General features: G+C 40.0%; 3 protein-coding genes across 4 annotated transcripts in view; 1 reads left to right on the top strand and 2 right to left on the bottom strand.

The window, feature by feature from the left end:
* Positions 1-24,903, bottom strand: part of gjc1 (gap junction protein gamma 1) — a 797,916-nt gene that overhangs the window by 248,760 nt on the left and 524,253 nt on the right. The gene's annotated exons all lie outside the window — the stretch shown is intronic.
* Positions 474-2,870, bottom strand: LOC122785001 (migration and invasion enhancer 1-like). The gene is made up of 4 exons (XM_044050499.1): positions 2,787-2,870; positions 1,618-1,715; positions 1,443-1,519; positions 474-1,353 (listed from the first exon to the last, which is right to left on the bottom strand). The coding sequence occupies exons 1-4, from the start codon at positions 2,813-2,815 to the stop codon at positions 1,270-1,272; spliced, it is 288 nt and encodes a 95-aa protein (XP_043906434.1). The 5' UTR covers positions 2,816-2,870; the 3' UTR covers positions 474-1,269.
* si:ch211-214j24.15 (GTPase IMAP family member 8) lies at positions 4,952-9,542 on the top strand. Its single transcript, XM_044050441.1, has 5 exons — positions 4,952-5,170; positions 5,533-6,219; positions 6,744-7,448; positions 7,581-8,225; positions 8,502-9,542. The coding sequence occupies exons 1-5, from the start codon at positions 5,146-5,148 to the stop codon at positions 9,263-9,265; spliced, it is 2,826 nt and encodes a 941-aa protein (XP_043906376.1). The 5' UTR covers positions 4,952-5,145; the 3' UTR covers positions 9,266-9,542.

Below are 24,903 nucleotides of genomic sequence, written 5' to 3' on the forward strand. Positions count from 1 at the left end.
AGTTAGTTGCCATGCAGACCATCTACAACAAACTGAAATTTCTTTTAAATATGTACTTCTAATCAATAAATTAATCAGTCAACTTAATAGGAGAGTCACGATGGCAATTGAAGACAGAAGATTCCCAAAGGTGCAGCTCTGTGGTAGAATGCAAAACACCCACTTAGGAATTCTTTTAGGTGTAAGGTGCACCTTGCAAAACAGGTAAGACCAACATATACACATACACACACATATATACACACACACTATCTATCTATCTATCTATCTATCTATCTATCTATATATATATATGAAAATGAAACACCTTTTGTGGCGATAGTACCTATAATACATTAGATTCATGAAGTTAATTGCATATAACATTAATAAAATTTTATTAAAATTGGAGGAAGAGTGACTCAACTTTAAAAACCCTTGTGTGCATACTGTATATTCCAGTGATGTGGAAAAAAGTGAAGAAACAATTGCAATTACATAACCAGTACCTTTATTTAAAGTTAACAGTTTGAAAATGCAGTGGGAACATTTGGATTCAAATAAAGATTTTTGATAAAGAGCCGACATCATTAGTGTGAGCAGAGAGACCAGTGGGTAGTGGTCGTCAGATGCACTGCTGACAATTACTCTAGTAGTTGACCAATATGATAACAGGAGATTTAAAAAAAAAAAAAAAATTAAAAAAAAGTTCAATGTTACAGTAGGAGTCTAGCTTAAAGATGTGATGTTACTAATATCTTCAGCCTTTACAGTAAATGGTTGATTGATAATATCAATAAACTGTACTGCATTGAGGGGTGCAGAGTCTCCCTTTATGCCTAACCACATGTGAATGCTTTGTGCAGTCTTTGCATACACTGAAAATTGTTAATTGTATGACATGAATAGTCTTGCAGAACAAAAAAGGCAGTTTGAGGAGATAAGAAAAGTCAGCACTTTCTGATTCTCTTCTGCAACTTCTTCTCCTTGTCTCTGTTCCTATAAAATTTAGGGATTTCCCGGAATTGATTCATCAAACCATGACCCTGAACAGTTTAAGCCACAGTTATCATTAACAGCCTGGAGCCCCACTACGGGAACAGAGAGAGGAGTAAGAAGGCAGAGCAGATTTGGTATATGAATCAGAGAAAGCAGCGAGCTGTTAGGTTACCATGGTTTGTTGGTTTGTTTCGGACAAAGGGTTTGTCCAAACCAGAGGCAACACTGGCATTTTACAGTAGCACTGGCCTATCTCTATACTGCTGATGTTAAAGCAGGATAGAGGGAGATTTACATGATGACGCATGGTGCTCGGCTTTTGGTAATCTTCTGCATAGGTTTTCCCTCACTGGCAGCCTGGATTGTATCCAAGATCTGCAGACAAAATAAAATTAAAATTGAAGACATTATTGATAGAGTTAATATTTAACAGTTAATATTTAAGTGACTGTAAATTTTCTCACATCATCCTCATAAGGGAAGCCACCAGTTTCAATCTTGGAGAAGACCAGCTGCCCGTTGATTACGATCTCAAAGCTAGCTAAAATACAAAATAAGGGGAGATGATCAACTGCATGCCATCCAGAATTACCTCTGTGAAAGTTGATTATTTGCCCTTTCAAATAAGATAATCCTTACCTCTTCTTCCCACGAAGCCTGAAACATCCGCATCAGGAAACTCGCCCTTGACAACACGGGCAAGTTCCAGATAGCGGGGTTCGTACCCTCAATTTCCACTAGACAGAAAAAAAAACAAAAAAAGATGACAGATATTTGAATCCTCAGTGTGAAAAAAGGATAAAGGCAACACATGTAGGTGACAGTTGAGTCAGGGTGTAAAAACAAGGTGAAGCAGAGGACATTTTAGGTATACAGTACGTCTCCAAGGCAAACTTCCACATGGGATCATAGCTTTGAAAATCGTAAACAACCGCAGCACAACAGAGGAAGGGATGAGGTAAGATTGTGCAAGTAGATATAACAGACTTCACAGCAGTAAGTAGTGACCATGTTTTGATTAACATGTCAGTCTTTGTTGGGCGACTGTCGGCCCACAGGGAATAATGACCATTTAGCTCCAATGGGATTAACTAGCATGTTAAGAGTTTGCCAATTTTGCTCTCATAATTGCTCGAGTTTTCTCCTATTATAACATTTACCTATTAATTTAATATACTGAGTGCTTTAATGTTGACTAATACAGAGTACGTGAGCCACTGGACATCGAGCTTAACAAGGCATTTTACAATTTTTAGACCAGGACAGAAAGAGACATGACAATGGACAGATTAGATTAGTACAATAAGGACATCAATTCAGAATTTCACTGACGTTCGTCACAGTTTACGCAAGTATTAGCAGCATACCTGACGCATGTCCTAACTAACGTAAAAGCACTTACGTTACCACACGATTTAGCCCTGCTGCAGAGAATGATTTCACGTTCTTCTTATGTATTTACCCTAACCCCTCCTTTGCACACGACACGTTAGTGTTCTAACCCAGTTTACAAACCTGGCAGTTAAAACTCAGTGCCATACCTTAAATTCGATTTTGAATTATACATATATATTCCAGATCTTAACACACCACTTCAGATTAGCACAATATAACATTGTCTTGCCTGTTGCTGGGTACGTTTGAAATTAAGCTTAGCTAGGATGCTTAGCTGTGAGCTAAGGACGCTAACGGTGGGTAATACGGTCTTTAACTGTATTTAAAATGAAGAGTCGTGAGATAGACGCGAAGACCACGTTAGCCTGAAGCTACCTATGATAAAAAATATGTAGAATATAAGACATAAATACCAGTATTCGACTCGTATCGTCACCCCCATTGTTGGCGTTGTCACGTCAGTATCGCCAGTAGACAGCTCTTTTGAATACGGTGCGTTCGCAAGTTTTATAAGGCTGGTCCGCAGAGAGGGGCGGAGTTGAGAAAAAAAAGAACATTCACCAGGACAGCTGACCACAATCACGCCGAAACTAATCTGATTCTCTTTTGTCTCCTAATCACAACATGAAATCAGATTGAAAGTCTTGATAATGCCGACATCCTGTATGATCTGCATACAAAGATCTGAATCTTGCTCCCATTTATGCTTCCACTTTAAAATATTCTAGACAATTATGTACACAGAGAATCTCTCTTTAGAAGCTCACTTTTGTATCTGTAAATGCAACTTTAAAGCTGTTGTTTCCACGTGTATTCAAAACACAGTGACTTAGTTATGTCAAATATTACTCAGAAGCAGAAAGTTTCCAATTATTTCTAATATTTCTACTGATTCTAACTCTTTATCTATACTATATACTATACTCAGTGTTGTTATGCAACAAGTAGAAATACTTTGTGACTGTACTTAAGTACACAATTCACATATCTGTATTTTGCTTTGTTGTCTACATTTCTAGCAACTTCTACTTTTACTCCACTACATTTCTTAAATAAATTGTGTACTGTTACTTCAATACATTTCCTCTAACTTTCTTTGTTACTCATTATTACCAAATAAAATCAGAAGAAGAAGAGTTGGTAACAGTCTGTATTTATATAGTGTTTTTTCTAGTCTTGATAAGTTGCTTTACCCCACAGTTTTGCCATTCACCCATTCCCACATCTTTCATACCCATTCACACGCTTCAGCATGAGGTTAAGTGTCTTGCTCATGCACACATATAGACTAGCACAGCCAGGAATGGAACCCACAACCTTCCAGTTGAAAGACATTTCACCCTACCACTGATACCACTATATTAGAAAATTACTTTTGATAATTAAGTACATTAAATGGCACATAGTTTAAGATTTCAACTTCTACCAAAGCCATTTTCTGGTAAGATACTTGTACTTTTACTCAAGTATCCCTTTTTATACAAGACTGAATATACTATATTTTACTTTTACTATATCTGTTATGCTGAGTATTGTTCAATCAATAGAAAGCATGTCTGAATGTTATTGCTGCTGATATAACATGGACACTCTTTCTGAGTAATTTCTAGGGTCTAACCCATTTCTCTGCATGGATATGCTGTGGTAAAAAAACAAAAACATGCCATTGTCTCCAACAGCTCTGTGTTTCAGCAACAAAAAGGAAGTCAAAACTCCAGTGTCCTAAACCTAAGTCCTCTGATTCCAGAGACATTCAGTTACAAAGTGTATGCAGTGAAAAAGATGACCTGGAACAGCATGTGTCTCTTACTTAATCACTAATAATACTCAGAATTCCCACTGTCGGAGGAAAATACACAAGAGACAACATTAGTTCATTGTTTCCAGCTTTTCCAAAGATTATGCTAAGCTCCAGACAGCGTCTGATTCTCTGGAATCAGCGTTTGAAAAACCATATCTTGATCCAGGCTAGGGCTAATCATAATAAACATCTAGTAAATCAATTACTAGCCGTTCTGGTTATTGAGTTATTGGTATGAAGTACCTCTGATTCCAGCTTATTAAATGCGAATATGTTCCAGTGTCTTTTCTCATCTGTGACAGTAAACTGAATGTCTTTGGTTTGTCGGTTTGGGAAAAAGACAATCCACATTTTGACAATTTTCTACATTAATCAACTAATCAAAGAAAAATAATCAACATACTTAATTATGAAAACAGCTGATGGTTGCAGACCTAATCCTGACCATTATCAGTAGCCCCGAAGAGACAAAAGAGTCTTGCTTCTTGGCAACTTTTTGCCCACATAATTAACAGTAATCTCTCAACACTTAAAGCTGCATTTGTTAAAGTAGTACATTCCATTTTGTTGTGTGATTTCTCTTAGGCCCAAATTCAGTGCCCCATGTGTTTGCACTTTCACTTTTAGAATTTCAATTTGAACATACAGTCTTTATGTAGTGTTTATGAAATTACTTCTCTACTTTGTTTCTCTGGGTGAGGAAAAATGATTCAATGATAAATGCTGCACACACCCTTGTCATTAGTGGACTATTGACCTGTCGCTGCGAGGAGTTGTCTTCACAGTCGACTGCACGTTTATCTGATTACGCATTACAGACAACCTTCAGACTCATCAAAAACATAAAACAAACGTCTGCTGCTTCCACTCCTTCAGCAGCTTTTCCACAAAGAACGATGAAACACGAATGTGACTTGAGCTGAATGTTTCTTTTTTAAACCGACCAGCTTATAAACGACACCAAATGAGAGATGGCAACCTGCAAGCTTTTAACATGTAAGTTTTACTTTCTTATCTAGCAGAATAACTGCAGCCATAACAGCCATGATTGTGACGTGTGTGTTTTTTGTATGAAGCACTTTTATATGTTTCATATTTAATCTGTATGAAATGTGCTACAGATTAATTGATTTCATGATGTTCACATTTTAGGAGCTGAAGCCAGGAACTTTGATTATATTTTGCTAAAATAAAATCAATTAAATATGGATTATCAACATGGTTGCCAGTTAAGTTAAGTACAATGAATATTTAATGCAATGTAGCTTTAGCTTTATCATTATCATTATCATGATAATCACTTGTTATACTCATTTCCTTTTTCTCACTATAGTGTACTCATGTGTTTTCTTGTTTAGGGGAAGGTTGGTGCACATCTCAGTTAAACATCATCCTTCTTGGTGGCAGAAACTCAGGAAAGAGCTCTGTTGGGAACCTGCTCTTGGGAAAAGAGGAGTTTGTCACCAAAGAGAGGACCTCCTGCTCTCGGAGAGTGGGCATGGTGGCCGGTCAGCGGGTCACAGTTGTGGACACCCCAGGCTGGTGGTGTGATTTCTGTGCTCAGGACACATGTGAGCTGGTGAAGAGGGAGATTGTAAGCAGTGTTTCTCTTTGCTCGCCAGGCCCGCATGTATTTCTGATCACCATCAAGGTGAGCTCGGCCTTCTCGGAGAGGCGTCGGCAGGCCGTGGAGGAGCACGTGGCCCTGCTGGGTGAGGGAGTGTGGAGTTACTGCATGGTCGTCTTCACGACTACTGACAGGTCGAAGCACATCGAAGCAGAAGAGCATGTACGAACAGCAGGAAAGGCTCTTCACTGGTTGATTGAGAAGTGCAGCCAGAGGAGTCACAGTGTTAACTTGACCGATGACACTGAAGTCATCGGGCTGCTTGAGAAAGTTCTGAAACTTGTCAGAGAAAATGGAAACGGAGTGTTTGAAATGCAGGAAAACATTCTGCAGGTGACTGCGGAGGAGAAGAGAAGAGTGGAGGAGAAAGCGCAGCAGAGGTTCATGCGAGTTAAAAAACACAGATCACTGATGCAAAGTGAGTTCATTACAGTGGTTTCATTTGGATTTTAAAGGTGGAGGGTTAACACAAACATCCAGCTAGGAAGTTGCTGGCTCTGGCTTTAAGGTCTCATGTGTGACATTTAGAATGCTTTTAGGATGCTAGGTGTACAGTCGCTTTAAAATAAATGATTTGGTTTTGTGGGTTTTAGAATAAGCCTTTTAAATGTACTTAAGCCAAGGGCCTTGCCTTAGGGAAGCCGCCGCCTTGCTCTATCATGTTTACAGCAGTTTAAATGGACAAACCAGCCAGAACATGCATTTTTCAGCAGAATTGTGTTAATCAAAGAAGAACAACAACATTTTTGTGGTTCCCAGATGTGCATGGGAAGGCACAGTTCTGTCTGAAACAATCTGCAGTCATTCATTCTTAGGAAGTGTGAAATAACTGTACACATCTGCTGCCAATCATAACGTATACATTATACGTAGAAAATACAGTACGTGTAAGTCAGAAGAATAATCTCCATTTGCTCTGTACTACAATTTTCTGTCTTTCAGGGAGGTTGAAACCATTTACTGATATCAGGATTGTGTTGGTTGGAGCAAAGGGTTCTGGGAAGACTTCAGTGCTGAATACAATCCTGGGCAAATACAACACCCAGCCACACAGGAGAACGGCTCAGTGTCTGGTTGAAAAAGGAGTGGTGTTTGGCAGAGACGTGACTGTGGTGGACACTCCAGGCTGGTGGATGAACTACTTCTGTGACGAGAGCACCGTCTTTGACCAGAGGGAGCTGGTGTTCAGTTTGTCTCTCTGTCCTCCTGGGCCTCATGTGTTCTTGCTTGTGATCCGTGTGGACAGGGCCTTCACTGAAACCTACAGGAGAGCAGTGCAGGAGCACCTGCAGCTGATCAGTGACCACATCTGGAGTCGTGTGCTTGTACTGTTTAGTGTCGGGGACTGGCTGGGAGGCACAACTACTGAGCAGTACATTGAGAGTGAAGGAGAACCTCTGCAGTGGCTTGTGGAAAGATGTGGGAACAGATATCACGTTCTGAACAACAAAACTAAAGGAGATGGATTTCAAATCAGAGAGCTGATTGGAAAGATTGAATTAATGTTTGCTGAGGGTTACCAGTATTACGAAATAGAGAGGAGTTTGGTGGAACAGCTGGAGGTGAAAAGGAGAAGAGAGAATGAAAGAGCCAAAGAGAGACGACTGGTGAAGGAGAATTTCAGGCAGATGGCAAAGTCTCAGTTGGGTGAGTTAACTGCATTAAAAAATGATATATAACCTTTAATTTAGCTGTTTAAATGTTTTGTTTTAAATTTGTGGATGCAATTCAACCTGAAGGTTTGTTTACCATTATATCTGTGAAACTTCCTTCCAACAGAGAAGCTCAACCATCTTCCAGAAATGAGGATAGTGCTTGTTGGTGGCAAGAAAACAGGCAAAAGTTCATGTGGAAACACAATCCTGAGCAGAGAGTGCTTCAACACAGACATCCAAACCGCCTCCTGTGCTGAAAAACAAGGCAACATTAACGGCAAGATGGTTACTGTACTGGACACTCCTGGTGGCTTCCTTGTGACCTCTGAACTCCTTATGGCTCCCTTGTCATGTGCTATCCTTCTCATTGTTAACACGAGTTCCTCATTCAAAAATACTCACAGGGAGGAGCTGGAGAAGCAGCTGGAGGCTGGAGGAGGCCAATTGTGGAGAAGAGCTGTTGTTTTGTTCAGCTACGGCGACTGGCTGAGCGACACAAACATCGAGCAACGCATTGAGAGTGAAGGAGAGCCACTGCAGAGGCTTGTCGAAAAGTGTGGGAACAGATATCACGTCCTGGACAACAAACACATGGGAAATGGAGCTCAAGTTGACGAGCTGATTGACCTGATGGAGGAGATGCTGGTTGAAGAAAGGCTGGCGGCTCTTCACCAAGGTGATCACATGTGGAGAAGTGCTTCAGCAGCACGTGAGGAGCAGAGAGACACCGTGACACCGTGTGAGGAAGATTTAAATGTGTCCTGTGATTGTGAGTAAAACTAAACCTGGAATAACACGCTTGTTTTAAAGAATTGGTTCTGGGACCGTGATTCATTGAGGTCACAAGGAATGAAACCCATGGTAATCAATGATCAGCAATAATGAGCACACATGAAGAAGTGACCTAATTTCAAGAGGTCACAAGACAGAAAAGTTGCAGATACAACAACAGCTGTTTGATCTTGGTAGGGGTGGTTAAAGGATTTATTGAAATGTCTACTGCTCACATTAAGTCTTCTATGTTCTATGTTTTTCTTTTCTACAGTGACTGAATCAGACATTCCCACAACACCACAAGCAACACAGAGCTGCTCAGATGCCACACCACATCCTGGTGGACAGATAGTGGCATTACCGGCAGGAAGAGCAAGAGGACAGACACAGGACAGACACAGGTTCATGGCCACCTTAGCCTCTCTGCTCGCTTATAAAAATGGTCTGAGGTGGACTGCAGCCGGTCAACAGGGATTAGCAGCAAATATTCCCATTTACATCTCAACTGGTGATCCTCACAACAGCCTGAGACTGAACCGTGAAAGCCAAGTGCGTCTGTTCTCGCCTACACGTCCAACAACCCTTGTGCTTTTACCTCAGATACAGAACAGGCTGTTAACAGAAGAGAATGTCCCTCATGTGCATTCCCTTTGCCACCCTGCCCTGAGAGAACGGACCCTCAGGAGGCTCACAGAGTGTGGAGGCCTGCAGCAGCTTATCGACCAGTGGGGTGACAGCAGCCTGGAGGAACTGGAAGCCTTCATTGATGCATACTTTGAGATGGTGTGGGAACAAACCATGGGGTCATTTCAGCTGACTGAGCCTCACTCTCCTGTCCCAGAGCAGGACACTGTGGTCAGGGAGGCTGGACAGGAGGAAGTGCTGTCCTCCATAGACAGGAAACTCTCAAAGCTGGAGCTGCTTGAAGAGATCAGGACTGATTTGTCAACACTGAGGGAGAGTCTGGAGCACAGCTGGACGGCCATTCAGGAACTCACACATAAGAGTACAGAAGAACCCAATAATTCATGCTAATATGAGGAAATCAACAAACAACAGTGGGAAGTATAGCTGGAATTAATGATGCATACTATGGCTTAATATTTTTTCTTTTTGTATTTTTTTTTAAACCACAATGGATTCCCAGGAGTGACGCAATCAATGAATCAATGAATCAACGAATGAATGAATGAATCAATCAATCAGTCGACAGAGTTAAAAAGAGTTAAAATATGCTGTAAATGGGGTGATCTAAAAATCTGCTAAAATCAATCAATCAACAAAAAAAAGATACAAAAACACGAAAACAAACAAGCAAAAAAGCATAAACATTCTGACATGTAAATAAAACAAAAAATAACAAATCGGAATTCAATTAAAAGCCATACTAAGTCCTGAGTCTATCCTCACATTTGAATCACTGTTGAAGGTTTGTTATCACATTCATCCACAAGGGGGAGCTCTTGTATAAGTATGGGTTTTGCTTTTCCACTGATCCAATGGAATTCCTGTGTTTGATGGAAGAAATAAAATAAAGCAAGTTTGATAGTTACCTCGTGGCACCACAGTGAAGGAAGAAAACTGATTAAGCAGATTTTTCTTCTGCATGCACAATACACTGTACTGTACACTGTCGCCACATGTAGATTCTAAAATATCGATCAAAATGACAAATCGTGTGTTTGTGTATTGATGTAACTCAATAAAATGTGTGGTGTAAATTGGGTTTTTAAGTTTCCCTCACCTACACTGAAGCATGACAACACCACAAACAGCCTGTGTACGAAATTGCAGTTTCAACGGCTATTAGAAATATTAATGGACACCCATATACGAGTGTCAAATGTGCCATTCCCAAAATGTGGGCATTCAACTGCACATAAATCAGCCTCTGCTCACGTGAGAAGGTTCTCTCCAAGATTCTGTGCAAAACAAGATGCACTAAAATCCATTATAAAGAGGAGTGTGTGGTCAGAAGCTTCTGACATAAATTGGTGTTTTCAAAAATAAACAGGCTGAAGAAGTGCTGAAATAATATTATGTAGCCACAAAGTGTATATTCAGATAGCACATATAACCCACTACAAAGATGTGCCTCCTGTATGTCCAAGGTATAATAATACAACAAAACATTTAAAAAAGAAAAAGAAAATGATGTAACTAAGGAAGATTTACATGTACCAAATGATGAACACATACTAATATACAAACAAAAACTGTACCTCATTTAACAAGTGTAATTGTTTCTTACCTGAATCCCCACAACTCGGCAGCTTTTTGCATTGAATGTATGAAATGAATCATATTCATCTGTGTAGGGGTGTTCACAAATGTACCACCTCCTCTTGTTTAAAGCCAAAAATATATTGTCTCATTTTCTGCTATATGACATTTGATGAAAACAGGAAGTTGACTTATCTGACCTTCTTTGTAGAGTACATATACTCTGCTGCTTCTATTCAGTTTTTTTTGTTAAGATTTATTACTGGCTTTAAAGTGAGTAACAGAAACACAGGCACATACTAATGTGAAATTCAGAGGCTAATAGGGCTCCAGGAGAGTAAACAGTATGAAAGTCTGCAGCTGTCAAGGCTGATTTTTAAATCTACATATAATAAAGACATATGGTAAGACCAAGGAGCAGGTAGTATACTGTATATATATATATATATATATATATATGTATTTATATGTTGAGGTACATTTGTTTGATCTCCCCTCCTGGTTCAGATGATGAACACATATGAAACAGTGACATATCTGAAAGCATCACTCTTCTATTATTTAGTTGTGTTGTGTCTGAGCTCAGATTGAATGTGCTGGCAACATCCTTGTGTTTTCCCCTCTTTTATTAAAGTTGCATTAAAGGGCAACTTCACATGTTGGTGGACAAAGTCAAACCTCAGCAACCAGATATTAAGTAAAGGAGATGTCAGTGAACGGAACACTGTGATGTTCACTCACTCATTCATCTTCTACTGCTTTATCCTTCGCATGAGGGTCATGGGGGTCGCTAGCGCCAATCTCAGCTGACATAGAGCATCACCAGTACATCACTAGGCCACATAGAGACAAACAAGCATCCACTCTCACATCTACAGGCAATTTAGGTCCAATTTACCTAATCCTCAAATCTGCATGTTTTTGGACAGTGGGAGGAAACCTGATAACCTGGAGAACCCCACACACACACACTCTGTGCAGAAATCTGGTTGTGAACCTGGGTGCCAAGGCAAGACCATAAGTAACCATAAGTAGCATGCTCCTGCTAAACACAGGGAAAGTCAGACGAGAACGTGCAGGGGAGAATGTGCAATGTTTTTGGGATATTTCCACTGTGTTGTTTTGCAGAACTTCTAAGGGTAAAACGGCCTAAAATGTTGTGATAACTGACTCAACTCAAATGGAAATGGACAGAGACATTTTGAGGATGGACCTACTGCAAGCATATCAACAAAGGAGCGACTTGGCATTTACCTATTTGAATATCATGACACCTTCAATTCTTCCTCTATGTTGTCTTATCATCATGTTATGCTGCTGCTCATTTTCTCTCTGCCAATTCTCATTTTTCTCTCAGCCCACATCTCTTTTCTGCAATCCCATTCTTTCTGCAGTTCTTCATCTGGTAGTCTCCGATCCCTCTCTCAAATCAAGGTGTGATTGCTCAGCACTCCCCTTTCATTACAGGAGATGTGCTGCCCAGGAGGAAATGCAGGATAAATGAATCTCTCTCTCTCTCTCTCTCTCTCTCTCTTTCTCTCTCTCTCCCCCTTACTCTCTTTCTGTCATGAAGGCTGTTCAGGAGACAATTCTGAGTCCACATCCATCTCCATTAGCGGGGCAGCGCAGTGACCAGTGCAACCCCCCCACCCACCGCCCTGTATCACGTTTCACTGCCTGCTATTTTTCCAGGTGGAAAAAGAAAGCCAGACACAGAGATGGGCAGATGCTGGTAACAGGGATGCAGAATAAGGAAAGAGAGGCATGATTTAGACCTCGTGTAAAGGAATCATCCATCCTCCACTTCTCGTCACGCATCATACAATGACATCCCCTGAGGACACGACACAGCGTCGACCAATGCACCTCAGTGGAAAGACTGAACTTGTCTTTGTCTCAAGCCTGAATCATGACATCTCTGATATAAAGATTTCACCTACAGATTTAAGGTTACAGTACAGAGCATTGTTCACTGATGCTGAAATTGTATTCAGGTCACATTCACAATAAAGAAAAAGTCTTAAGGGATGCAACAGGAAATGTGGGTACTGAGGGTATTGGGGAATTGTAAGAATGTGTTCCCCTAAAGCTTGAGTTGTGTTTATTTCACATTTATGCCGAAAACAATTTCCGACCACTGCTGTTGTAAAGCATTTTGGGACAAGGCCAAAGTCTCCAGTCTGTCAAAACAAAAACAGCCATTTGAAACTAATCAAGTCAACTCCCCAAAGACGGCTGTTGAAACGCTGTACTGTATTCTGCATAGTATGGCTTACATTCTCTTAGAAGTCAAACAAATCGATTAAGCACTTTTTTTATCCATTCAGTCACCTTTACGAAGTGTGACGATGCCATATGTAACATTTCTGCCTTAAAAATGTGATCAGTTGTATACTTACATTAACCGTGTTTCCATTACAGTGTAAATCCATAGAAATCTAAATTTCTATTAAGGATGATTTAATTATAGTCGCCATTTAAAGGCATCATCTCTGCCATAACGTCTGGGTCAAACCACCTACGAAACACCGGTTTAAAAATGATCGGTTTCCAAATGCAAAGGAAACCAACAAGACAACAATTCTCATGATCCCAAGCTGCTTCCTGACATGACCTGTTAGATTACATACCGTGCAGTTCAGTCAAAAGGCCAAACTATGTGGTTATGCCAACAATATCTACACATTCCTATGATATTTATTTCATATTTTGTGACTTTGTCTGAGCAGAAATGTTCTTGCTTTTTAAATATCAAGTCAAATGCTTAGGGACTGATTATTTCATGACCAGGATGACCTGGAGATGGAACTTAAGGGTAGAAAGTTGTCTGGGCTATCTTGCAATGGAAAATTGATGAGTAGATGGATGAATGTAAACTGCTTTAAATCTTCATTTGTTAGGTCTCAGGTATAGGTCAACTCTCACTGCAGCCAAGTCAGTTGTGATTCCCTGTAGTTGTCTATCAAGGAAGCAAAGGACATTAGGCTTCTGACCTGGAGACACCAATACAATGTCACATTTAGCCGATGGGAACAATTTCCCTGCAAGAATTCAAGAATAGGCTGAAAAGGTCCAGGTCCTCCGAGTGTGGAATGATGGAGGAGTGTGTGTCAGAAGTAAATTAGGTATATTTGGCTTTACAGCCACCTGGCCTAGATGAGAACAACTCCACACACAAACACACCCGCCAGGATTTGCCTCGTCCATCTTACCCTATTCACGTCCGTCATTGTGTTCCATCAGGATATGTCGGGTCAGGGGAAACCTCAAGGGCAAAGTTCAGGAAACAATTAAAGGGAATAACTGCTCACTGGAGGAGCAAATTCCAGCTTCATTTTGAATATATGTCTGTTTCTCACAAGGCTCCACTCGTTAAATCATTAACCCCCACAACTGGAGACCACAAAAGAGGAAAAGCAACACACTTGTGTGTGAAAAATTTAGACAACATCTGCTTCTCAATTGGCTATTACAGGAGCTATTACAGAGAGGGATGAGAGGAGAGCCCCCTGTAAATCAGTGGCGGCTTACCGGGTCTGGTTTGACCCTGAAGTCGACTTCACCTTCAGATATGCAGCTCCCAACGCCAGCAAGGCAAAAATGCTTCCACAGCATTTTATCATTGCAATATGTCAGTAGCACTTAAATAAGATGTATATCATAGAAATTCTAAAGTGCTCAAGCCTTATAGCATTACCAGTCATGACATTAGCTAAGCATGGAGACACACATAAACACAAACACACATAAAAATGACGTCGCTTTTTAAAGTAAAGTGAATCGTGAAGTGAAACAATTTAGCGTTGCTGGACGGTTTGCTGTGAATTACATAAACCTTCATGGTCCACAGAATATAGAGTGTAGCGGCTTTGGTGATCCTCTCGCTTTTCCACCAAAAGGTCAACATTTTTTGAATTTGTTGACTAAATAGTGTGGAAAACGTGTGGAAGAACATTATTGTTGTCATTATTGTTGCCTCCTCTACCCTGGATGAACATATAAGACAGGCAGGCATTCATTCATTCATTCATCTTCTACCGCTTTATCCTCTACATGAGGGTCCCGGTGGGCGCTGGTGCCAATCCCAGTTGACATAGGGCGAAAGGTGGGGTACGTGCTGGACAGGTCGCCAGTCCATCACAGGGCCACATAGAGACAAACATCCTTTCAGACTCACACCATAGTTATAGTTTTTGGACTGTGGAAGGAAACTGGAGAACCCGGAGAAAACCCACGCACAACATGGGGAGAACATGCAAACTCCATGCAGAATGGATCTTGTTCCGACCGGGGTCATGAGCCCGGGTCTTCTTGCTGCTAACCATAAGACAGGCATGCTCCCGCTATTTAATAAAATGCTCACTGAATACAATCTTCACCAGTTTAAGTCTACACTATAGTATGGATATGTTCACAGCTTGTCATTAGAAAGCCTTTTTTCCACTCCCTACACCAAAGTACAGTACATGATGAAAATCACAGACTCATTTGTGTTATTTAGTGGTTTTGGTGTTAAAAATCCTTAGCTCTGTTGTACCAAACTAACACAGACTTAACAAATGAAGCAGCAGTAGACCAGCAGCTCCAGTGTCTCTGTGAGCTAAACATGCTGATTTTCTGAATGGCTTTTATGACAGTTTGCAAAACAGTTGGAAAAGGCTGAGAAAAAGCACTAAACATTCTTAAGATATCATAGACTTAAGCTAATGTACATTTTATTAGACTGAAATCTGTCCTTGTGTCCCTTCTGGCAGCTGATGTTTTCACTGAGGGTGAGCGTCTACAGCTGGTTCCAAGAGCAAATTCACAGTTCAACAATGTGCCAGTATCACACATGAATAAAAACCCCTGAACTGAATGGCTTTCCCTGATATTGTATATTTTTATACAGTGAATCATAAATGAAACAATCTTATGAGGGGAAAACAAGGTATTATGGTTCTACTGTGTTCAAACATAAACACATAGTTGGGAATTGTATGTTATTGCTTCATTTCAAGTTAGGTTACAAGGCAAAAAACAGATAGACAATAAATGAATGTGCTGTATCGCATTAACATACTAATGGAAGTCATTTTATGAATAGCAAGATCCATGTATTCAGCGACTGATACAATCTAAACTTAACTTCGATTATCTATATGACACTGAAGGAAGAAAATGTACAGTTGAGCAGAGAGGAATCCTACTGCGTGAGTGACAATGACGTAAAAGGATGTAAGGAGGTTACTGGGATGCAACTTGTGTAAAGGAGATATGTGATGACGCTTGCTGGAAAAAAAGAGATAACATAAGATCAAACAAGAGCAGAGCAAACAAAACAGATGAATGAATACAGATTTTATGTTTAGAGCCAAGATGGAAAGTAACACTCAAGCATGCAAATGCAAGCACACACACACACACACACACACACACACACTACACACACACACACACACACACACACACACACACACACACACACACTTACACACTGTGAAGTTTATTTTCTCTCTATTGAGGATTTCCAGGACATTAACAGCCAGCCATGTACACTGGATGAATGAACATGACTGGCCCCAACAAGGTTACAGGCCTTGTATGATATATGGAAACACAACAATGACTACACACCTAACAAACACTTACACACACACACACACTTGGCACGGTACAATAAAATAGTCCACAATCGAGATGTGTAAGTGCTAAATACGATAGATTCACATGCACAAAAGTGTTTAATCACCTGAATTAAAGCCTTCATTATTCAACATAATTTAACAGTATTGAGCTGCATGTGAAAGCCCAGAGCTCAGGAGGATCACATTCGAGAAGTCAAGGATGCTTGGAGGAAGGTGGCGGAAGAGGATCAGGTTATCCAAGATTGCTATTCAATACCATCCAACCAGCTAATTGTATTACTCCCCTTTCTGTGCCTGGCTGTCAATACCCATCCTCAGGTTGCTCTCAGTCAGCTCACCTTTATCTACCGTCCACTTTCTTCTTTCCTTTGCTCTTAACACCTCATTTCATCTGCTTCACTCTCTCTCTTATCCTCTTGTGTCCCTCTGTTGTCCACATGATATTTTCCCTCCTTCCAGATGCAGGAGATGAAACATCAGTGGTCCACACACTCACTGGCCAAAATAAGATACACATTAAACTGCTTTGATCCCAGGACATTTTGCCTGCATGAAATAAAATTTGTGCTAGGCAAGAGAAATGCTTATGAGTGCGCCTGCAGGGGTATTATGCAGATGTTCTATTTATGCAAACAACAGGACATAATTGCAGTTGTCACATCTGAATATATTTAAATTTTTGTGCAACATAAATGTTGCTCTGCTGAGTGATGCAGAGGAAATTAACTTATCTCATGATGTGCTTGATGCACTGTCAAAGAGTGGGGGCACAGCTTCCCTATAGATATCAAAGATTTAAAATCAGGTAAGGCCATTAGTATTCCATCACCATCACCTCCTGTGAAGCCGCTCATCCATTTGGCTGATTTTAGTGGTTAGCATTGCCATGAAGAGGACAGAGACAAGCAGGCAAGAATGTAGATAAGAGGTGATTCTCTCCATTACAGTGAATCATAAATGGTTTTCATCTACGGCAGTGCTTCACTTCACTCCAAGGAGAGAGACAATGTGTTATTACTTATAGATGAAAAAAGATGCTCTCAAAAACCTTTTTAAAAATGTGAAGAACAAAATGATTAGGACCATCATTCAGACAATTACACAGTAAATTACAACATGAAACACAGCTCAATGTAAAGTGCTCCCTAGAAATAGGACAAAGGAAAGAATACAGAATACAATCAGGAGACCATCTATTTCTCCAGTTAAGTGCAATCGAAGCATAATTCACCTAATCTACAATCCAATACACAGCAATAAACTTGTGTTGCGTGATGACTGCTTCATGTATGCCATGCTCATTTGTAGCATGCACGCGAATGTTAAGAGCTGTACATGTGCAGCATGTCAGAAAGTCTTGAACACAATTGAAGAGACGATTCAGCAAGTGACAAACATCCTCGTCAAATCAGCTAGCATTAGGTGAGTGCCATTAAGTACCAATGTGATTCGGAATGAATGGAAACCAGTGTGAGCACTGCAGATGCAGTAGAAAAATGAGGTGGAGAAGGTGCCAATGGTGTGTTCTGTCCACAAGTCATCAGTCACCCTTTTATGGAAGCCTAAATTTAAACCTATACCTTCTGTTGTCAGAATCGTATTTATAGACCTATAAAAGATAATTAATTACCCTCTACTTAAACACACTAAAGCATTAGGAAGACAGCAAACGCTCTGTTTCAATCACACTTGTTTCTATGTAATAATGAAGAGCAATAATGAAGAAGTTCCCAAGAATTGACAAACCTTAATTCAACGATAAAAAGGTATAGCACATAAGGAGTAGATTAGATTGGGCCAGTGTTCTGAAAGTAATATTAGGCTTTAGCAGTTTGAGCTGGGAGAATCAAGCAAGTATTATCTACTGAAGTAATAATATATCTGTGTTTATTGTGTGGTTGATATAAAAATGAATTCTATTTACACAGACCATTTACTGTATATACTTTGCTGTCTACGATTTGTCTTGCTACCTTTCTGCAGTATTTCTGTAGCAATAGATACAATTAGAAGAAAGGAAAATCTCACCTTTGCAGAACCAGCTTTTTGGATTCCACAAAGAAACCACTCTCTGTTATTCTCTAATGTCACTCAGTTTTTCCCAACAAAAACATGCTTATTTATGTTTCTTGTAGAATAGAATAGAATAGAATAGAATAGAATAGAATAGAATAGAATAGAATATACTTTATTAATCCCTTGCGGGAAATTCGCTCCAGTGTACAAAGGTAACGAATGTTATAGCAGCAGTTTTTTACAAAGTTAAAAACTATAAAAATAAGTACGAATAGACCTAAGAATAAAATTACACAGTTAAAGAATACAAATAAAATAAGAATAAATGTTGTAGACCAACATCTTAAATGTTGTAGACCAACATCTTAACTATTACTCCTAATTTCAAAACTCAACACTGACATGAAGTGACTTGTCAAGATGGACACTTTCTGCAGTCAGTGAGTGTATCAATGAAACGACATGTATACGTGTTCATGAGCATCACCCGTGCAAATGGCTCCCAGTTACGTCAGGGTCAACTGTTCTGAGGGGGTCACATGTTTTACAGCCTGTAGGTTTCATGCTTCTGCCTCACCATGCAGTGACAGCAGGGAATCCAAGGGTGAATATGGAGGCGAACACGCTTCGACCACCATGCTACGTAGAGACAGAGACATTGACACAAGGATGCAGCTGCTCAATCTGGTCCACTCTCTGTATGACTCTGTCTGGTTTGATCATGATTGAAGGACTGGTGTTTAGTGTCTGTATGTTGGGTCAGTGTAAACACGCTGAACCATCGCTGGAGCAATATGACACTGCAGTCAGATGTTTTACTGCACCTCTGCTGCATCCTGTGTCTGTCTGGGTGTCCACGACTGTCAGGAAACAAGCTTTCCAACATGCTGTGGCCTTCCTGGTAAGAAGCACCCCTAAGATGGTCATGCTTGTGTAGGAACTGTGATATAAAGTTGAACTGGCTGTATTTAAGTGGGTGAACAAAGACCTGTAGTTACAGCCTAACAAATACTGTGTGATCAGATTGAACATGGTACTTGTCAAATTTGGTCCATGGAACACCATGCTCTACCACGATTAACTCTTGCAGACATAAAGGGTCATTTTTGGTGATTTGACGTTCAATTACGCTGGATTGGAGTTAAAAATAAAATCACTCTCACCTCAATCATTGTTCTGATTTATAAAAAAGTGAAAAGAAAACCAAAAGAGAAAACCAAAGAGAAAACTCATACACTTAAAGCCATGGTGATAAAAATGAGGGTTTAGTGTGATTATATTACACCTGTCAAAGAGAATAATATAGAGAATACTGCAAAGTTTGAGTGTGCTCTGAGCTACAGTACATCTTCACATACTAACATATTCACAATAATAAGGCTGCCAGTGCTGACAAAGCATGTACCAGAGGCAAAAAAAATAGACAAGACTCTAACTTTTTAAACTTATTTAAAGATGTTGGCTGAGTAAAAAGGGGGGAAGCATGAGTCAGTGGTCAACCTATGATATCAGGAACAGACAGGCAGAAAATACAGCAGAACAGATCAAAAGGGGTGAAGAAAAAAAAGTCCAAAAAACAGGCAGACGATCAAACAGGAGGAGGGGGAAAAAAAAGCTTTGGAAACTGCAGTAAAAATGACACAACTGACAATCTGGCAGGGGATGAGTGGAACTGGAGTGGATGTGGAGCAGGTGAGCAGGTGAATGTGGTGGAGAGGATGGCACAAGATACAAATTCATGTACACCAAACGACAAGGCAGTGTACTTGTTGTTGATATATGCTATATGCTGGCTAACAGAGCCTTGCTGCACGGATTATTAAGCAAATTAACATAAATATTACACAAATCTAATTATGAGTAAGATGATACATTGTTCTTGTTTTTTTTTTTTGCTCCTCAAAAAAAAACATCTCAGGAATCTGTGAAATGTGTTATGCTGTTATTCTTACTTAAACTTTCCGATGTCTGCTTCCAACCTGGCGTCCCAAGGGAGCGCTTGGCTGCAGGTCATCTCTCCTGCTCCTCCACTGTGGAATGCACATGGGATGTACAGCATACGGCTGCAAACAATGCTTTGAACGTCCTAGTAGGACAGATGAGAGAGAGAGAGAGACGGCATGATGAAATGTTCTCTTACAGTAACTTTGATTTCTTCTATTTTTTGTGTGTTTGGAGAAGATGTTTCCAATAAGTTGCTGTAGAACTCAGATAAAGACTTTGTAAAAGTGCATCGTTACGTAACATAACAGGGGGAGGAATTCGATGTTCATTCTCTTCAGTGGAAACACATTCATTGAAAATCATTCCTTATTTACCTGCTGTATTTAGTAGTGGAGTTCATTTTTGCATCACTAGTCCACTTGGCACTGCTGCACAGTGGAAAGAGACATAACACATGAGACAAATGAGACCCATTTGTCTCGCCGAGCCCAAAGAACTGTGCGAAAGCTGCTCGACTTTATTTTTCTAAATATATCGGCGTGAAATGTTTATTGCAGGGAGGCCACAGGAAGCAGAAAACCACTACCACTGTGCTATTGGCCCAAAATGCAAAGTCATTGATTATAGCTTGGGACAGTCAGACAGGATTCCTGAGATCAGAAAACACAGCTGGTATTTATAGTATCTGTTTGAAATACATGTATGTCATAGATGCCGACATTTTGGAGGAAACTCACTCTGGCTCCTGTAATAATGCTTTAATGAGGTCAGTTAAATGTCTCTGATGGGTCATCTACTTAAAAATCCATTTTTATTCACCCCTTTGAACCTGTGATATCCCAGCTTAATGTTCAGGACGTGGGCAATCCTTCACAGTTAAAAGTTAACCAAGGAGAAAAATCCCCAACCATGAATATGACAGCGTAAAGACAGCCTGCCAGCAGAAAAGTGTACTTTCCCCTCCAGCGCTGGCCCAGCTCCAGCTTTCAGCATTCACTTTTTGTGGCTTATATTTGCAAACGATTTGTGAAGGGTGAGTGCATCGCCTCCTCTGTACTGAACGGGGGCTATAATTCTTGTTTTTAGATGTGTAACCAGTCACAGGTGAAATCCTCTCCTGTACTTGGCAGTCTGCTGAAAACATCTGGTGTCCACCTTCTTGAATTGCTACGAATCCCCCAGTAGTTCCACGATGCGTGCGTGCGCGGTCATATAACTTCATACAGTGGCTAAACCGAATCTTATATCAGCCGTGGTCTGTCATCTCCACTGCATTAAAATAAGAAATCACTGGAGTGTTTTTGTAACATCACACCGGGGTCACACACTGTCATTAAACTGCAGCGAGGAAAGTCTCTTGTCATGACGAGACTTATCTGTGTCTAAACAGTGCAACATCTGTATTTTATAAGAAACACATTAAAGAGGAGAGATGTTCTACATCCCTGCAGAATACTAGGTTTTCCTTTTAATCTTGATTTGCCTTTTTTTTTTTTTTAAGTGTAAACCGAGACAATATTTGCCTTATTGCTGCAATCAGGCAGGAAGTGGCTGATTACACAGATTAAGTCAGTAATTAAAACATACAGGATTGTTCTAAAATACAAATTAAATGCTTCATATGGGTTTATAGAAGTAATCATGCATACAGTGCAGGTCAAGGCTGTTTTTTTTTATGTTTAAGTGACACATTTTCATTGTTTCAGTGAAACCGAAATAAAACAACAGCCTGTGAAGTGTTGCCAGAAATTCAATTATTTAATTAAGTACATGAGGAGGCACAATTCCTATTCTATTTGTCTAGTATGGCTGTGACCACCTTCAAAGACCCTCATACAGCTGAAAATCATCACTTTAACCTCAGTCCTTGCTGCAGTCTTAGTCCAAATAACTTACAGACAGCACTGATGATAAACATGCAGGCCTGTCAACATCACACAGTTTAAGTATGTCAATGGCAATCAGAAAAGCATTTGTTTACTCCCTTCTTATTCCTTCTTCTTTGTTTTCTTTTCCAAGACACAACGACTTGGTGCCATAATGTTAAAGAAGAAGCGCTCATGTAAACAAATAAATACGACCACATTTCAGGGAATGTTGTGCTTTGTTGCCCTTTGTGTTGCTCACCATAACAAAGGCATCTCGTTCCGGATTGTATTTTAATAGTGACCTTGCAGACTTTACATGACATTTCCTTTTTGCTGACTAATCACACGGCTGGAAATGTGATACCCACAAGTGAAAAATACATGTATCCTACCCAATGCGCTGTCAGCAGAGATGAGTATATCCATGACACTACAAAGCTCACATCCAGAGGACATTTCTCTGTTTGGATAGATGGATTTCATGTGAGAGTTGTAGGACATCTCCGTTACACTGTTGTTTGGAATCAGACAATAAAAACAACACAGCTTGGAGAGATTTGATATTAAGTTTCGTCGTTATTTTCAACTGATTATTTATGATTACGTGGCTTCAGTAAGAGTGTAGTGATTAATACTGGATTTCAAGATGGCTTTACGGATTAAGACGGGTGCTGTCATGAAGGGAAGTCAGAGGTGTTGCAGGGTTGATCTCGGAGGAGGATGTAGGAAGTGGGAAAATTGATGTGTCCCGAGATCAATACTGTATTTCAATGGTGTAACTGAATAAGTCTGTGGCTGCTGCTGCTGCTGCTGCTGCTGCTGCTTCAGGGGCATCTGACTGTTTGTCCCCTGAGCTGATGGTGGGTGTGGAGAAGGTTGAAGAGCCAGGGTCAGGAGGATCAGAGAAGAGGAGCTCAACATACGTGTGACAACAACAGCTTTATCACCGCATTGTCTCGGATCGATATTAATATCCATCAATACTGGTTTTTCTTAAGTGTAAAGCCTAAAGTACCTCAATGAGGATCTAACAGAGTCATGTGCATTAGTGGTTTTCAAGTGGTTCAACCAAATTTATTATCATCTTGACAAAAAAAAAAACGACAACCCTGAATACGTCTGTTATGTGTCATGAAGTGCTTAATGGATTCAGACCTCAAACATCTTCAGCATGTTCAGCTCCTTTATAGAAGTGCTAAATATCTGTGTACACCATGTCACAGAAAATGCAAAAACACGTTTCAAACATTCTAATGACATCAAAGAAAAAAGGTTTTGTTACACTGGTGTTACGGCCTCCCTTAGACAATAGACATGGCTCAATAGGAGACCGAACAAGTTTACCTAATTATAATTCGGTTTTATTAGCAAAAACTCATTCAACTTATTTCAACAAGAGAAGAGTTGGCGATCCCGGCAAAAAGTAACAAAAGGTGGGTAACATCTGGACCAGCCCAACAATGGGCCGTCGGACCCAACTTGTCCCCAAAAGAAAAAGAGAATAAACTCAACCAGGACTGCTGGTAACCTCCAACCAACTGAAGTGTTATGTTATGTAAACTGAGGAGAAAAATCAAAGCTGTTTCTAAATTAACAAAAACCATCTGAGGAGGGCCCTCCAGCTGGCTGCCCATTCTCCGTCCACTCTCTCTTTCCTCCTCCTTTTAAACTTCCTTCCCCACAATGACACTGACATTGGTTAAATTGAAATCTCCTCTCATCTGTTGGTGAAGAACAACCACATCCTTCTTTGTTAAAGCTCAGGATCATCACACACTCTGAGCAAGAGCAGCTGCTGATCTGAGCTCAGCTGAGCCTCCCTCTAGTGGCACATGATGATCATCTACATCCCAGTGCCTTTGAAATGAGGTTACTTTTCATGGGTGGCTTTTTATTTTGCTCAAACATCTGAATAGTAAAAATATCTTTTGTGTGTCATCAAAATAAATGGTACAGTTATACAGAAAGAGACATGCAGTATGACGAGAGGCCATAAAAAAGAGATGCATCACATCCCTACAGACTATGACACTTCTATTTAATTATTTGTGTGGTGACCCAGTTCTCACACAAAGTTTCAGGGCTGTGAAAAGTGGCGGTCTCGTTTAGAAGTGCATTACAGGAAAGGTGTTTCTAATATTCTGACTGCCTAATTTACATAATGTGGAGGAGAAAGTAATTAGAAACACATTCCAGCTTAATGTGATCCAGCACAACAATGCCACACACGGCACTCTTTGGCTCCGTGTCACTAACAATTACGTTTAAATGATACACTCCATGATGGGATGGACAGTACATGACCAAAAATACGTGGACATCTATATGACATCTGCATGTGGTTGTTCTTCAAAACATCTAAGACCATAAATCTGCTGCTCTAACAGCTTCCACTGCTCTCTTTTTGGGTAATATTGTCTTGGAAGTTCATGCAAATCCTGTTGTCGAGCACCGCAATCAGCAGAGTATCTTTCCCAGTTATGTCAGAAAAACTATTTTGTTCAGAATAATCCTGATTTATGACATTTGCCCACATGGATGAGGATGATCAACTACTTTTCACCACATTAAATTAAACTATATTAGAAATAAGGTATTTTGTTTCAGTACAATTCAATTATTTCTCACTTACAAAAGGATCTGCATTAGCATATGTATAGCATAAAGTAATTTCATGGAATGAAATGTAGATTTAACCAAAGAAATACCAACAATTTGGCCCAAAAACATTTAAAATAGCAAAAAACATAAAAAAAAACAAAGAACAACTGCAATATTACATTACATTTTAGTGATTTGGCACATGCTTTATCCAAAGCAAATTGTCCAGGAATACATTGACATGTAGATGTGCATAGCTGGAGATCAAACTCACAAACCTCTGTTTTAAAGATGACCCACTTTGCCACTGAATCATCCCCCAAATTAATAATACACATAATATATTATTTGGCGAAATGCTCATTATGGAAATGTTTGTAGCTACAGCTGGTAA

This window comes from Solea senegalensis, linkage group LG19, assembly GCF_019176455.1.
Source record: "Solea senegalensis isolate Sse05_10M linkage group LG19, IFAPA_SoseM_1, whole genome shotgun sequence".
Classification (NCBI taxonomy): domain Eukaryota; kingdom Metazoa; phylum Chordata; class Actinopteri; order Pleuronectiformes; family Soleidae; genus Solea; species Solea senegalensis.

Coding starts and splice junctions, on each gene's coding strand:
- si:ch211-214j24.15 (XM_044050441.1), top strand. CDS start 5,146: ATGGCAACCTGCAAGCTTTTAACAT. Junction 6,220..6,743: donor ACACAGATCACTGATGCAAA/GTGAGTTCATTA, acceptor TCTGTCTTTCAG/GGAGGTTGAAACCATTTACT. Junction 8,226..8,501: donor TTTAAATGTGTCCTGTGATT/GTGAGTAAAACT, acceptor TCTTTTCTACAG/TGACTGAATCAGACATTCCC.